This window comes from Lactuca saligna, chromosome 9, assembly GCF_052625555.1.
Source record: "Lactuca saligna cultivar CGN05327 chromosome 9, ASM5262555v1, whole genome shotgun sequence".
Lineage (NCBI taxonomy): Eukaryota > Viridiplantae > Streptophyta > Magnoliopsida > Asterales > Asteraceae > Lactuca > Lactuca saligna.
The window spans coordinates 13,727,753-13,745,279 of NC_136425.1; the positions used below are offsets into that span (position 1 = coordinate 13,727,753).

The 17,527-nt window shown below is 40.5% G+C and overlaps 1 protein-coding gene across 1 annotated transcript; it reads left to right on the plus strand.

Moving 5' to 3' along the window:
* Positions 1–2,566: 2,566 nt before the first annotated feature.
* On the plus strand, positions 2,567–3,058 carry LOC145016010 (uncharacterized). The gene has a single exon (XM_078974455.1). The coding sequence runs from the start codon at positions 2,567–2,569 to the stop codon at positions 3,056–3,058; it is 492 nt and encodes a 163-aa protein (XP_078830581.1).
* Positions 3,059–17,527: the final 14,469 nt, after the last annotated feature.

Sequence of the window (17,527 nt, forward strand, 5' to 3'; positions counted from 1 at the left end):
TAAGGAAATGCTTTTGATAAATCTTTATCATATTATTGTTTTGGGACAAATTCCGCAATTCCTTTATTAAAAGGTTACTATGATTTTGAAATAAAGTATAAACAAAACCGGTCTTTTCTGGTCGTGAAATTGGGGATGTCACAACAGAAGCTCGTCAGTTGCGCAGACTCGATGTCTGTGATCCATCTCCTAGTAGCAATGGGGTCTTTCACCCCATGGAAATCCGGCACACCACTCCCTCTAAAGTCCTTAAAGGACAGTGTGCATGATCCTGACTAACTGGTCGCCAAGTAACTCCTGAACGCCCTAAGGCGATCCTCCATCAGCTCAATGATCCCTTCCTTGATCGACTCGAAGATAACTGACATCGCATCAAGGATACCTCTCGTGATCTCGGATGCGATGAACTCGCATAACCCATCATTCACATGCTCGGATCCTGCACTCGAGCCCGGTCTTGACCCAGATCCTGAACCTCCCGCTCCATGTCGCATGACCACCATTATGAAAATAAACATACATTTTTCAGGGTCACATATACTTTCTAGAGGTCTCATGCACTTTCCTAGTTTCCAGATTCCATCTAGGCCCTCCTTGATTCGAGTACGGATCCTCTGCTTTCAGTAGTACGGGCCCATATACCTTCCACATTTACCTGTACTTTCCTTAAGGATTGATTTGACTTCAATAAGTCCCTTTTACCGATACCTTTTCCATTGACCTCATCCTAGGCTTCCCTAGGGCACTCTCCGACCTTCCCTCCACCATCAGTTGCACTAGGAGTCCCCACTACCTCCCCCTAACTAGCTTGCGAATACTGTTACATATCCATTCCTTATCTAGTTGAAGATGGCCAGGACCCTCATAGCACAAAGCAAGCAACATTCATGCATTGAGTAACCAAACCAGGCATAACCTACACATGCCATCCTATGGCTGACTAAACAGTCCTAACATACAGCTTATACAACAGGCATATAATGCATCCTCCCTAGACCCTTAGCCCTAACTAGCATGAAATTCTCATAATCATATATCAGGCACATAAGGCATCCTCCTAGATCCTTAGTCCTATTCTAGCATGCAGTTCTCTGAATCAAAATCACATAAAATAACATAGCAAGTATGGGTATCTTGGGGAAAACTTACTTGAGCCCGATCGGTCGCATGCATCACACACCTCGTCTTTCTTAAAATCCCCCATTTAGATTTTAGAAAACCATTTTCCTTGTAAAAATATTTAACTCCCTCGGTTTGAGTCTAGACACCCCCGAGGGTGTATCCGAATCCCTCAAACCAGGGCTTTGATACCAACTTGTAACATCCCTCAAACTACCATGGGGCTCGGGACCCCATTGCTAGCAGTAGATGGTTGGTTGATGTTGCCAACGCTTTCTGTACAAGTCGATGTCTCGAGGGGAGACAAGGTCCGACTTGCTTCCCATCTTCTGAAGGATAGAGCACGTGACTGGTGGGAGGAGGTCAGTCATACAATTAGAGATGATGTGGTTCTACATGTAATGACCAGGAGTAATTTTTCGGTCGGGTTCAGTGATGAGTCTGCACCTGTGATTGAGGTGCAACAACTTACCAGGGAGTTCCAAGATCTCCGATAGGCGACTGAGATGGTGATGGAGATCACCGCTACATCTAGGGACAGGGCCCTTCTCGTTCTGCAAAACATGGCGGAAGAGGAGATGAAAAAGGCTCGATATCATGAGATGTTGAGTAGCGATATCTGATAGTTTGTGAGCCGATCCAGCTACAAGACGTTGGAGGATATGAGTGCGAGAGCTAGAGAGATTGATTTAGAGATGGAGTGGAAGAGGAAACCATATGTGGCATCTGGTATGAAGGGTTCGGGAAAGAAGCCCAAGGTGTCAGACTACAGATCTAGGAGCCAATAGGGTCGCAACGGTTGTGGAAAAGGTGGCAGGTTGCATGAGGGGACGTGCAAGGCAGGGAGTTCGGGCTGCTTCAAGTGCCGCCGAACTGGTCATGTGAGCAGAGATTGTACAGCTACTACCACCACCAAAACACTATCAGATCTGAATTACTTCTAGCACAATCAGAGGGGACACAAGTGGTCCCAGTGCCCGAGTTTAGCAGTAGCAAGATAGGTGGCAACACCCTCTCCTGCTACATTAAGGATTACGAACGACAATCAGGGTTGGGCAGAGGCGCCTATGGCAAGGAGCAGGGCCTTTTAGTTGAAAACAGAGGAGGCACGAGCAACTCCCGATGTGGTGACGAGTATGTATCTTCTCTTCATCTCTTTATTTATATTGATTATTGCTTATGTTTATTTGTTTCATTATAGGATCGTTCCTTGTGAACGATATATCTGCTCTGGTATTGTTTGATTCAGGGGCCACCCGACCTTTTGTGTCACTCGCGCTCAGAAAGAGATTCGTAGGGGCTCCGGGGGAGCTAGATTTCCCACTTGATGTGGAGATCGCAGATGATAGAACTGTTCAGGTTACGAGGGTTCACCGAGGATGTACACTACAACTATTCCATGGATTTGGTTCATATTCCCCTGCGAGAGAGTAAGGCTATAGTTGGTATGGAGTGGTTGAGCCCCAATGGGGTAGCCATCGATTGCAAGCAGCAGCTAGTGAGAGTTCAGACTCCTAGTGTGGGAGGGTCAGTGATTCAGGGAGAGAGGTCGCATGGTGGACCAACTCTATGTTTAGCAGTGAGAGCGAGGCGCTACCTTCAGCAGGGTTGTGCAGGTTATGTCTCGTATGTTATGGATATCCGGGATAAGGGTAATGCGACAGTGGATGATGTACCGATCGTGCGTGAGTACCCGGATGTATTCCCAGAGGATTTACCCAGGATACCTCCAGAGAGACAAATTGAGTTCATGATTGACCTAGTTCTTGGTGCAGCTCTAATGGTCAAGGTACCAAATAAGTTGGCTCCTTCTGAGATGCAAGATTTGTCTACACAGCTGTGGGAGCTGTTAGGCAAGGGTTTTATAGGACCAATCAGTTCACCATGGGGAACCTCAATCCTGTTTGTGAAGAAGAAGGAGGGGTCATATCGGATGTGAATAGACTGCCGGGAGATGAATAAGGTAACGATGAAGAACCGTTATCCCCTCCAGAGGATCGATGATTTGTTTGACCAGATATAGGGTGCTTCTTGCTTCTCTAAGATTGATCTGCGATCAGGTTACCACCGGATGCGAGTCAGGGACGATGACGTCTCGAAGACAGCCTTTAGGACTCGCTATGGTCAGTATGAGTTCGTGGTGATGCCGTTTGGGCTCACCTATGCTCCGGCCGCATTCATAATTCTCATGAACCGCTTGTGCAAGCCGATGCTGGACAGGTCTGTGATAGTCTTCATTGATCACGTCTTAGTTTATTCTAAGATTCAGGAGTAGCATGAGGAGCACCATAGGGAAGTGCTGGAGACACTAAGGAGGGAGAGACATTTCGAGAAGTTCTCCAAGTGTGAGTTCTGGTTGCACGAGGTGTAGTTTTTGGGGAACCATGTCAACCAGAAGGGTATTCTGGTCCATCTGGCCAAGATAGAGGTCGTGATGCAGTGGGAGGTTCCGAGGTCTCCAAGTGATATTCGTAGTTTCCTTGGTCTAGCAGGTTATTACCGGAGATTCATCCAGGATTTCTCCAAGATGGTTGTTCCTTTGACACAGCTAACCAAGAAGTCGGTGATATGTTGTTGGGAGCCTGAGCAGCAAGCAGCCTTCGAGACTCTGAGATAGAGGTTATGTGAGGTACCGATTCTAACCTTGCTGGAGGACATCGATGACTTCGTGGTTTATTTTGATGCCTCAATCATGGGCATGGGTGCGGTACTGATGCAGTAGGGTCGTGTGATATAATACGCTTTGAGGCAGTTGACTCCTCACGAGGCGAACTACCCAACGCATGATATGGAGTTGGGGGATGTGGTTTTCTCCCTCAAGATTTGGTGGCATTACCTCTATGGGGTTCATTGTACTATTTACACAGACCACAAGAGTTTGAGGTACCTCATGGATCAACCGAATCTGAACATGATGCAGCGTCGGTGCTTGGATGTGGTGAAGGACTATGACTGTGAGATCCTTTACCACCCGGGCAAGGCCAATGTGGTAGTCGATGCTCTTAGCCGCAATGCGGTGGCGGCTCTGATTCAAGACTTATTTCTAAGGATGAGAGTGATTACTCTGCTGCTGGAGCAGATCCAAGAGCCACAGGTCAAGGGTATGAAGGAGGAGCACTGGAAGTATGAGCGGGATCATTGGCCAGGTGGCTTCTTTTTACTAAGAGAGCCAGGGGCTACTAACCTTGCATGGGAGGGTCTAGGTTCCGTACTGGGCGTAGTATGACAGATTATGATGGATGAGACCCACAAGTCGAGGTTCTCCATCCATCCCGGGGCAACAAAGATTTATAGGGATCTTTGCCTTGATTACTGGTGGCCCTGCATGAAGCAGGTCGTATCTTGGTATGTAGAGCGGTGCTTGACTTGCAAGAAAGTCAAGGTCGAACACCAGCGACCACACGACAAGATGCAGCCATTATACATTCATGTGTGGAATAGATTCGATATGGGCCATCGTGGATCGATTGACCAAGGGTGCTCATTTTATGTGACATCCCCATTTTCTCGGCCAGAAAAGACCGATTTGTTTGCTTTGTTTTAAAATCAGAGTAATCGTTTACAGAAAACAGCTGCGGAATTTGTTCCCAAAACAAAATGTGATAAGAATTTATCAAAGCATTTCTTTAAAGAAATGTATTTTCATTAAATAACAAAATCCCGAGATGTCATGTTCCGATACAGACCAAAAGCATAAACACTATAAAATAGACCTTACAATAGTTATTTATAACTACTGATCTATAACCAAAATCTCTCGTCAAGTCCACCAACTTATACTCTTGTCTTGTTACCTGTAATGCAAAGAAAACTGAGTGGGTCAGGCTTGGGAGCCTGGTGAGCATATAGGGTTTTCAACCCACAATAATATAATTATTATATTTAATCATCAAGCAATCAACCCAATTGCCCATCCCCATTATCTTCTTTATTTCTTAAGGTTTTACCCTAAGAATCAACTATCCTTTATTCATTCATTCCTAAGGATTTACCTAAGGAATCGGCACGAAGTCCATTGCTGCCAAAGTTTATCTATCAGGTACTAAATCCATAGTTATCAGGCGCTAATTCCATAGTCACCACGGTTCACTCAACAAGCGCTAACTCCATAGTCGCCAAGGTTTACTCAACATGCGCTAACTCCATAGTCGCCAAGGTTTACTTTAACATGCGCTAACTCCATAGTCGCCAAGGTTTAATCAACATGCGCTAACTCCATAGTCGCCAAAGTTTACTTTAACATGCGCTAACTCCATAGTCGACAAGGTTTACTTTAACAGGCGCTAACTTCACAGTCACCAAGGTTTACTCATACCTTCTCTCATCACACACCAACTATTCCATCTACCCATGTTTTACCCAACATATTTGTAGATATAAATTACATATATAGTTCAAATCATATACAAACACGTATAAAACATTCATCCAACATCCATCTCAAATAAACAAACAATATATAAACACATAACACATATTTCATAGCAAATACTTCATATCTATGTGTTAGAAGAAAGTAACTACACACTCACTTGATTAGACGATGCTCGGACAGCACTACGGCTTGTAAAATTAGTATTCTTCGGTAGATCTGGAAGATCTTCGCAAAAACCGGGCTCCTCACGGGCAGAGCTTCGGCTCGGGAATTTCACTTCTCGGGATCTTCGGGCTTCGGGACTCGCTTTGGGTCTCGGGATGATACCGGGGCTTCGGGGGTACTTCTTTGCATGTAAATCGAGGTAGAACGGGAGAGAGAGGAGAGAAAATAGCAACCCTAAATGGCTGGCCCTTCAAATCTATTTATAGGGCAAAATTGGTCATTGCCACATCGTAGCACCTTTTTCCACGTCGTGGGCTTGGTCGTCACTGCATGTGTCATCGCAAGTTGCATCTGGGGGACTCCAGGAGGTTTCAGAAGACTTTCCATGTCGTGGCACTGCTTTCCACGTCGTAGTATCTGACAGTTTTGGGGTTTCGCGCCCCAAACTTCAGAAATTCATAACTTTCGCATATGAACTCCGTTTTCAACGTTCTTTATATCGACGCGTGGGTGAGATTATGTTCTACAACTGTCTTTTACTCATCCACATTATCTTCTTTACTCTTAAGGATCGAACCTAAGAATCAGCTATTTCTCATTCATTCATTCCTAAGGAATGGGTACGAAGTCCATCATTGTCAATGACAAAACTGTCAAGCACAACTGCTAGTTCTATCACTTAGGTCTATGAGGCGCAACTGATGGTATTTTCCTTCTGGAACAACTGCTAGGGTTATCTCGTTTATTGACAATATTGTTTTCGAGAGTCCACTCGCAATACATGTCAATGAATTTTTAGAGTACACCGGTGAACACATCGTTCAAAACACCTACAGGTTGCGATCCTCCTAGTGTTCCACTGGACTGTCTAGAATAGTCCGTGGTTGTCATCCATACTCTGCTAGATGACGGGGCCAACATTTGGGAACAAGGCTTCTCACATCGTCCACCTCTCACCCTCACCTCATGGTCTTATCACCTCTCAACTCATCGTCCAACTCATATTTCATCTACCCATGTTTTACCCAACATATTATGTAGATATAAATACATATACAGTTTAAATCATATAAAACTTGTATAAAATCGTTCATCCAACATAGATAGCAAGTATACAGATAATATGCACACATAGCACGTAGTTTATATAAAATACTTCATATCAATGTGTAAGATGAAAGGGACCATGCACCCACCTGATAAGGTGGTGACTCGGTACTCGGAAAACACTTCGTTTACTTAAAACAACTTCCTTGGACAAAACCTAGTATCTTTACCACTAGAGTTTAGTTTAATGTTAACCGAGACTAATTAATAGTCTTGTTATTATTACTATTATATAAGCATTAACACAATACTTTTCACGCACTACGTACAGACAGGGGCCAGTCATGGAACACCGGAGGGCAGGATCATTTTGGCATATAGCACTTCTAGAATCCAGCAACCCAAGGGGCCCTCCAAACCAAATTTCCTGTACCGCGAGTGGTTAAAAAGATATTATAACGAAACTTATATAACTCATAATAATTAACCAAATATTTATTATAAGGTCCTAATAACACTACTATATTTAAATAAAAACTATATTTAAAATAGTGTAGGCGTATCTTACCTACGAGGGGGTTTGGATAGAAGCCGGGCTCTACAGGGGTAGAACTTCCAAGCCGAAAACTCTTCTTCTAGGAGCCGTCGAGCGCTACGGGGTTTCTTCTAGCGCTAGGGGAGTTTTAGGAGGTTTAGAGAGAGTGTACAGAGAATAAAAAATGGGAAAGGTGTGAAGAAAATGAGGGTTGGAGTGGTTCTATTTATAGGGTGAAATATGGTTGAACTTGGTGCCACATGTCACCATTTGGTGGCAAGACTTAGGGAGAAAGCAATGGCCAAGAATGTGCCACGTCACCAATTTTCGCACAACACACTATGGACTTCTAAAATCCGTAAATTTCGCATACGATCTCCATTTTTGATGTTCTTTATATCCACACGTAGGTAAAAATAAGATCTACAACTTTCATTTTGACTCTGTCGGCTAATTGTCGACCCATCTTAAATTTAATAGTAGGAGGAAATTATACTGTTAAATATCTGCGTAAAACTCATAACTTCTACATACGGATTCTGTTTATGTCTATATTTTTATCATTGAGTTCCTATTGATGAGATCTTCAAATCTCATTTAGGTCACGTAGGCCAAAAACCGCTCGAACTAGAATTCGAGTTTCGGGTCGTGCACTGTTATGTCAAATCTTAGAAAATTCATAACTTCCTCATACGAAGTCAGATTTGGGCGTTCTTTTTATGGACGCTCTCGGTTTAACATATCCTATGACATTTGTTTAGATTACTAAGTCCTTTATCATAAACTCACTATTTACATCTCCCCGTGTCGTGTCGGTTTTGCCGTAAAACTTCGATGAGCCATAACTTCTTCATTATTACTCGGATTTCGGCGTACCACCCTCAGACCAACAGTTAGAGCGAGAGGACGATCCAGACGTTGGAGGACATGCTTCGTGCATAGGTGCTGGATTTTGGAGGGAGCTGGGATACTTACCTCCCACCAACAGAGTTTTCGTACAATAACAGTTATCATGCCAGTATCGATTGGGCTCCATTAGAGATGCTATATGGACGAAGGTGCAGGACCCCGGTGTGTTGGGACGAGGTTGGGCATCAGGTCATGGGGAGCACTGAGGTGGTTCTCAAAGTGCGTGATAGATTGCGAGTTACGCAGAGCCATCAGAAAAGTTATGCTGACCGGCGGTGTTCGGACCTCAAGTTTCAGGTAGGGGATCTTGTACTACTAAAGGTGTCTCACTAGAAAGGGATTTTCAGGTTTCGGAAAAGGGGCAAGTTGGGGCCCCGGTTTATAGGCCCGTTTAGGATCATGGCCCGAGTGAGCAATGTGGCATATCGTTTAGAGCTTCAAGAGGAGCTTAGTCAGATTCACAACACATTCCATGTGTCTCAGCTTCGGAAGTGTGTTGCTGATGAGTTCGTAGTTGTTTCCTTGGATGACATTCAGGTGGATGGGAGCCTGAATTATGTCAAGAAGCCAATCGTCATCTTAGATAGGAAGATGAAGAGTCTTCACAACAAGGAAGTGAAACTGGTAAAGGTGCAATGGCAACACCGGAAGGGCTCCGAATGGACGTGGGAGCCGGAGGAGGATTTGCTGGAGCATTACCCCGATCTTTTTGCATCTATGGACTTTGGGGACGAAGTCTAGTCAAAGTGGGGGAGAGTTGTAACACCTTAAATCTGGTATGTCTTGAAACCCTCAAGAATTGTATTTTAGCATAAGTGGTCCCTTAAGTACGCTGGGCATACTTAAGTGTACGCTTAGCGTACTACACTTGGTTGATCATGGAGGAACTAGAGGTACGCTGGGCGTACCAAGCCATACGCCGAGCGTACGTGCCAGGGGTTAAAAACCCTAAATTTCGGATATGAGACCTATTTAAGCGACCTTAAGTCCCTTGGACTTAAACCTAGAGAGGCCCCATTGCCTTAGAACGCCCTTACACTCCATAGAACTTGTGTGAGACCATTTTGGGCTTGGATAAGTGTATTGTGACTCTTTTAGTGTTCATTCCAAGAAGAGGATGTGGTTATACAAGCTTGGAACGAGTTGGTACTTCAAGATCTTGCATCATAGTCATCTTGCAATGCTTCTAGAGGTAAAAAGCTTGGATCTTTCATCTTAAATCTCTAGATTTAGCTAGGGTTTTATACCTTGTCCCTTTTTGGTTAATTTTGGACCTCCATTATGAGTTAAGCAACTCCAGAAGATGGGAAAGACAGATCTGAGGTCCCTTGGTCCTTTAGTGTAATTAAAATGGGAGCTTGATGGGAGATTTGGCCGCATACATGGGTTAAGGACCTTGGAAAGGTTTTAATGGAGAGGTTGGGTGTGTATGAGACATGCAAAGGCATAAAGTTGCCAACTTTATGCCTTAGGACATCTTTATAGACTTAGATCTGGCTTTTGGATGTAAAGGAAACGAGTATTAAGCACTTATTGAGGGAAAGTGCTCAAACTGGTTGTACGTTAGGCGTAACCCAGTGTACGTCATGCATAGTCCTTAAGTCCCCAGTACGCTGCGCGAACCATAATGGTACGCCAAGCATACACGCTACAAATTGGGCCGGATCTGTTTTGGGACTTTGAGCTTTTGGGCTTCATTTTGGATATTGGATTGATTGCATTATGTGAATGATGGGCTATTTCATCTATTAAGGGCCATGGATACTTTGGTTGGGCCTTATTCGGCCAAGAGGCCCATTAATAATTTTTGGACATGGATTTTGGACCCATCAACATGGGAATTATAATTGGGCTTCATGGAGGGGTTTGGAGTTTGGGTTTTTCCTTTGACTATCCTAAGGTCCTAACGTTAATTAATATTATTATTCAGCTCAGGAGATTTGGAATTATAGGAGAGCAGCTTTGGTATTCAACAGACAGAGGTGAGTCTCCTCACCATACCAATGGGTCGAAGGCACCAAGGTCGGCCCATTAATTGTTACGAATATGATACTTGGTTTATTTGATATGTAATGTGCTAGTTGTTTCTATGCATTGTGTATGGAAGATCTCAGGGGTTCCTGAGGCACTTAGGTGTAAAACCTTGGAGGGTTTCCGTGGCATCCTAGGTCAAAGACCTCGAGGGGTTCTCAAGGCACTTAAGTGTAAGACCTTGGAGGGTTTCCTTGGCATCCTAAGTCAAAGACCTCAGGGGGTTCTCGAGGCATTATGCTAAGACCATGTGGGGGTTCCCATGGCACCCGGAGTAAGACCCTGGAGGGTTTCCAGGGCTTCCTTATGTGTTGTTTGTATGGCTTATGTGTTTGTATAACTGATAACTGGCATTATATGTTGTATGTACTTATGTATGGGTATGCTCTGGGGGACTCACTAAGCTTTCAAGCTTACCATTTGTGTATTTGTTTCAGGTACATCTGAGCCTAAAGGAAAAGGCAAGGCGTGATTGCGCGACGTGCACTCTATCACTATTTCTTTTACTAATATGTTTTGGGACACTCTGATGGTTTAAACAAAGCTGTAATGAATGTGGACTTGAAAACAAATATGTTGGAATTTCATGGTTTATGCAAGTGTGTTGATCAATAAAAAAGGAAAATTTTCTTTTTAAAATTTGGGTCGTCAAACATAAACCCTAGATCTAGCATACATATTTGGAAATTATAATATAAGATCAGATCTAGATGATTACCTTTACAAGAATGGCTTGAATCTTCTATCTTGGAGCTTAGAGTCACAAATGTCACACCTCTAATGGCTTATAAACACCACAAGCAAGAGAATGACTTATGAGAAGAGAAGAGGGAACCAAAATCGTACAAGAACCCTTAGGGATTACTTCCACATGTTTTTGGGGACTTATGGGTTCCTTATATAGTGAAGCTATTTGGGTTTTGAACTAAGAAAGCCTAATCTGACTGCTTAGGTCCTAAGTAGCCCATGGATTCCCTCTTTAGAAGCCTTGGATGAATTCTAATGGTTTCCCTATAGATTTTGTCCACTTCAACTTCTATGGAGTCTATTAGCCCAATATTCAACTATCAAACAATTGACAATTCTAGTCCCCTTTATTTAATTAACGTCTTTTAGCCACAAAATTAATTTCTTATTTTTTCTTATTTAATATTAATTAAACTATATGATTTCTCTTCTAATATATTATTCATATAATATATTAATAAACAATAATTAACCTCTCTCTTCATAAACCATTCTATCAAGTTGCTTTGGTGAAGGCAACCCAAAAGGACCATGCACAACCGGGTCAAGTATATACCAAATATAGTTACGAGCTTAAACACTAATCCAACACGTACTACCCTGTTAAGCCATCAACTTCAAAAATGCTTATTCCATTAAGACATTAAGCCCATATTACAGATCTGAGTCCCTTAACATGGCTTAACTCATAAAGTTGACTCCTTGGTGGCTTGCAACCTACCAAATAAACCCAAACATGGAATACAACAACTAACTTCCATGGAAATGGCAAGATCTCATGCATGGTCACAAATGGGCCTTAATGATTGAAACTTTACTGCTTTTAGGACTCATATATCACTAAGGGTGGCAACCCTTGACCTAAAAACGAGTTTGATTCATAAAGATCCATTCTTGGGACTAAAAAGATCCCAAAATATCACTATAGTAAATCCAAGCATACATAAGGAAAGTTGAAAGCTTTATACCTCCAATGAGTTCCAAATGGTGAGGTGATCTCAGATCCTTGAGTTCAGGATACTCGAGTTCTTCTTCTCCAACTTCTCTTTTCTTCTTCCAAGCTATAAATCACCAAAGTAAGCTTCACAAAACCAAAAAAACACAAGGATTAAGTATAAAAGGGTTTCTAGGGTTTTCTGAGGTTGAGAGGTTGGTAAGGAGGCTAGGGTTTGAGTCATAATGTTGTATTTATATGGCTTAAACCCTAAAAATGAGGGTTTAGAACCTGCTCACGTACGTTGTGCGTACGTGCATGCGTCCCCCGTATCATATGCTCCTCTACACCCCACGTACGCCAAGGCTACGCCCAACGTACGTCTTCTGGGCAACCTAACTATTCAGCTCACCCACTAATGTTCCACTCACGTAATCGATCTATTAAACACTTAGCTTAATAATTAATTAAAGAAATATTAAATAATTATTACCTTAAGTGATGGTCGTTACAGTATTTGTTGTCAGGGCTACCCAAAAATGACTTTCTAAGATAAACTCTCTCTATCTTTCCTTTCTTTCTCTAGGTATTTCTAAGATGTACACTCTCTGACTCCTTGACCCGATGGTATTTCTAAGATAGACTCTCTCTATATTTCCTTTCTTTCTCTAGGTATAACAATCCTTTTTACTCTTTTTGTCCCTTTTTACCTCTCTTTCTTCAAATTTCTATATCTTTCTATTTATGTCCCTCTTTTTTTCCTTATTTTCTAATCTGCATTGGCTCTTCTTCTTAAGGACACATACTTTATTTGTTGTCTATCTACAAGGACACATCAGCTATAACATATCTTTCTTTCATGATACCACAACATCATTCTTTCTACAAGATGGGTTTTCTAGGTTACAACATGAAGTTTTACACAATGGAAATTAAATATAAACAAAAAACTTAATGGATCATGCAACCTAGAATTATATGGCATTTTCTCAAGTTATAGCAACATACTATCGAAATCAATTTCTAACCTAGTGAAATCGAAAATATTATATTAGAATACATACCTTTAACATAATCGAATATGTCAAACTCCTTTGATCTTCAAAGTCCATGGAAAGAAAGCACAAATAATGCGAACGCCTCTAATGGCTCACACTCCAAACCCTAGAAAAATTAAAATCGACAAGGAGAGAGGAGACAACGATGAAGTTCGGATTTCATCATTTTATGAAGGTTATAAATGAAATTTTCAAGATAATATGTCCTATTTATAGTTAGTAGAAACCCTAATTTGAATAATAAACTAATAATATCTTAAACTGATTAAAATTAGTTTCCTTTTCAGCTATTAGGTGGATTCTAGAAACTCTAGAAGGCTCCTTAAATCCATTCACATTATAGGAGGTTTTAGAATGCTTCTTTTGTTCAATATTGAATTACTATAATTCAACATTTGTACATTTAATTAATTCAAGTTAGTCCTGAATTACTTCTGATTAATAATTAATTAATTCCGACTATTTCTAATTTATCTAGAATTAATTATTAACTATTTCTGTAACATCCCAAATTTTCAAGGAAAATTTTGTGTTTTATTTATTAAAATATAAGTCTTACAACCTATTACAAAAGCTATTGTCATACATTTTTTTGAAAGAGTTTTAACGAAAGTCTTAAAACAAATGCCTTTGATGCGAGTATAGTCATGTGTAAGCCTTTCCTAGATCCAAAGAACACCCTGAATTTTAATTATTCAACAACTGTAAGTTGAGGCTTAGTGAATTCCTTCAAGATACCACATACCACAACATATATAATCTGTACACAGATATTTGTCTTATAGCTGGTCCGCACCTTGGACTTCAAAAAATAGTTGGTCCGCCGTATATAGCCTTCAGCATGTAGCTGGTCCACTTTCCTTTCGCCTTTAGCAAAAAGCTAGTTCGCCCGAGTCTATTGGCCTTCAGCACAAGGCTAGTCCGCCCTTAACTCAACATATATAACAACATACATATAACAACAATCCATATAATAGGCAACTAATTATCCTAGTCTAATTGCCTAATTGTATACTACAGGGCAGCTATATCCTAACATATAATGATACATACTAGATTATACAAGATAGTGAGGAGAGCTCACCTAGACATTTTCTCATGAATTTAGAGCTAATCGAACAATTCAACTGGTGAGCAACACGCAACGAGGATTAACCTATACTACTATAGTTTATTAGTTTCTATGGGAATTTGGTAAACTAAAGGCTAGATCCTTCACTAATCCTGATGAATACTGAGAGTTCTATCAACTAAGGATTGGCCAAGTAGGGCAGTTGGGAAGCAGGACCATTTCGGTGTATAACCGTTCAGAAATCCAATAAAGCAAGCCAATGTGACCATTCTAGGCACCTCTCTTGTAAGTAGATCAATCAATATAAAGACTTGGAATTACTAATAAATCTTATTTATAGGTTCATAATGATGAATAATTACTATAAATATATGTTACACCAAAAGCAAAAGAATGTAGCTTAACTTGCAGAGGTTTTAGCGAAAATAGGAAAAATATACGGGCAAAATCCCGCCCCTAAAGCTTCTATTTGTTGGGGTCCTAGAGCTCTAGAGACTCTACTAAAATCCTCTAAAAGTTGGGAAGAAAACCAAGCTCGAAAGTTAGAGAGGTAAAAAAAAGAAAAAGGAATGAGTTGTGAGGAAAATTAGCAGTTTTCGAAGGGTTTATATAGGAGAATGGTTGAGGCGTGTTGTGCCCTAGACTTCTGCCCACCATGTAGGTGATGATGTATCCTTACCTGGCTAATCCATGTATTATTTCCACTTTGGTCCGTCTCGCCTTGTTGACGATGCCTTTAGCCATGCCACGTGTTGCGTTATTATGGAGGCACATGTCATGCCCTCATTGTGCCATGTCGCTTGGTCTTGCGGAAGAGTCGGGTACCCGACATGGCCACGTGGCACACTCTGGTGCTGCCACATCATTAGCAGTACAATTTTCGTAGATTTTTGGACAACCATAACTTTCACATACGAGCTCCATTTTTGACATTCTTTATATCTCCAGAATCCTCTCAACGAGCTCTACAACTTTCATTAAGGTATCAAAATCAAAATATTGCTCTAAAAAATTCATATTTAGACTAGTTTAGAATGTCAAAGTTTGTGTGAAATTCAAAGCTTCTTCGTATGAACTCCATTCTCGATTGTCTTTATATCGACGGGTTCATATTCACGAGATCTTTAATTCTCATTTATATTGTTTCAGTTAACAATCAACTGATTAGAATTTTGATTTCTATGCTTTTACTGTTGTGCTGAAACTTCGAAAAATCATAACTTCTTTATACGAAGTTAGATTTGGATGTTCTGTATATGCACGCTTTCGGTTTTGCGACTAATGTGAATTTTGTTTAGATTTCTTAGGCTAATATGCAACCTATCCAAAATTCATTTTTACAATACGTTGAGTCGTGTCGATTTAATTGTGACATTTCGAAGAAGCATAATTTCTTCATGCGAAGTTGGATTTACGTGTTCTATATATCTACGCGAATCGTATTGATGTTTTGTACATGTTTATTATGATTATTTTGGCTCGAAAGTAATATATTTTCATTTCATATTTCATTATAAATTGCTTAATATTATAATGTACAGAAGTAGTAAAAATGGGGTGTTACAACTTCTAATTAATATGTTAATCATATAATATATTAAAAAATCATTTTATCTCTCTTTCAGAGTCATTTCTAGATTTTAAGGGCAACCCAAAAAAGGAATTTACTTTTATTCCATAAGGTTATACCAATTTAGCTATACCTTGGACACTTATTCCAACACTACATACTCTTGGTATCTCTTTAACTTGAAAGCTCATTCTTGTGTTATTTCACGAAATGAACTTTCTTTTCTTCTTCTTAACATACAAGACCCAAACAATCTTGGGTGGTCAATCTACTGAACTCATACTCTCAAATTCTTTATTTGCACATATCTACAACCATATATTTGAATCTCATAACAAGGTTTATTACAAAACCAACTTATAATATCCGGTTCTTTTTCATCTCCTACAGTTTAATTTTGTGTGCACCTTAGAGAAGAAGGAACTCATTGAAAAAGAATTGGTTGCATTAAAGCTTGTAGATCCAGACCTTGTTCACCTTGATCTTTCTTCTGGAGGTATAAAGTTTGAATCTTGATGATGAAATTGTTAGATCTAACTAGTTTTAGGTGTTATGAGCTCTTGGTCTCTTTAAGTGCATAAAGTTTAGATCTTGAAAGTTTGTGACCTTGTTATGGATAAAGTTGGAAACTTTATCCATCTAAACATCATACTGATTCAGATCTAAAGATTGGTGACTTAGACTTAATGGATTAAGTTGAAAAACATGAAATTTTGGTCCTTTTGAGAGTTAAAGATTAGATCTTGGTTTTTGAGACCATTCTAATGGATAAAGGTGGAAACTTTATCCACTATGGAGCTATTAGGAACCATAAAAATGTGATCTTGGTCCTTCTATCCCTTTCATGCAAGAGTTGTGATTTCTTAATGGATTAATAAGTTAGGATTTTAGCTTTTGGTCCTTCCCTAACCATGGAAAGTCATAAAGGTGGAAACTTAATGACTTAAGACAATGTTTTGAAGCTAGATCTGATTTTAGGTGAAAAGTCCTTAAGGGATTAAGTGCTTAATGGAAAGGATGGAATCAACTCGTGTACGTTGGGCATAATTTTCATACATCGGGCGTACTAGACCATCCCATGTACGATGGGCGTAAGTTGAGTACGCAGGACGTACTCAACTAACCTTGGATTTTGACATTTGTTGACTCCGTTAAGCATAGAATTTTTTACCAAGTTTAACTTTAGGTCAAACTAGAGGGTTTTAACTGGTTATTAAGATTTTATATGGTTCTGGTGTTAATATATCCATGGAAGCAAGCAGTGTTACAGGAAGTGTATCGCAATGTTATTGGATTTCTTCATTTCAAATGAGTTTTCCTCACTGTACCCGTGGGTCAAAGGCACCAATTCCGGCCCACTAGATTAGGTATCATGGTTATAGGATAGTACTATGTTGGTATATGACTGATTAATAGACCTGTATGATTATTTGGATTTGTTTGTTTTGAGTTTACGTTTATCTGTTACATATTTCGACATATTGTGTTTGGGTTGAGGCGGTCCTGCTTTGTGCTGAAGACCAAGAAACCCAAGGACGTTCGGATAGACTATAGGCCAAGAAATGCAGTCCAGTTAGGTCGGTGGCCCGTAGAGCGGTAGGCCCTACGAGGCGGTCCAGTCATGTTGAAGGCTCGTAGAGCAGTCTAGATATGTTGTAAGCCCTATGAGGCAGTCCAATCAGGCTGAAGGCTCATATTTGAATGCTATTGTTTGTTATTTTGTACGATGGTACTTTGGGGGAACTCACTAAGCTTTGCCTTACTTTTCAATTTATTGTTTCAGGTACTTCAAAGGATCGTGGGAAAGCAAAGGCATGATCGTGCACATCTTCTTGTTTTTATGACATTGGATCTTAGGATCCTCTGATTTCAAATAATACTTCTGAAATAATGGTTTTATAAATAATTTATGGATGAAATGGGTCGTTTTTGAAAATTTGAAATTTATACTATTTTTGGGATGTT

What these genes read in the sequence shown, in the direction of transcription:
- LOC145016010 (XM_078974455.1), top strand. Translation starts at nt 2,567, where the DNA reads ATGGAGTGGTTGAGCCCCAATGGGGTAGCCATCGATTGCAAGCAGCAG.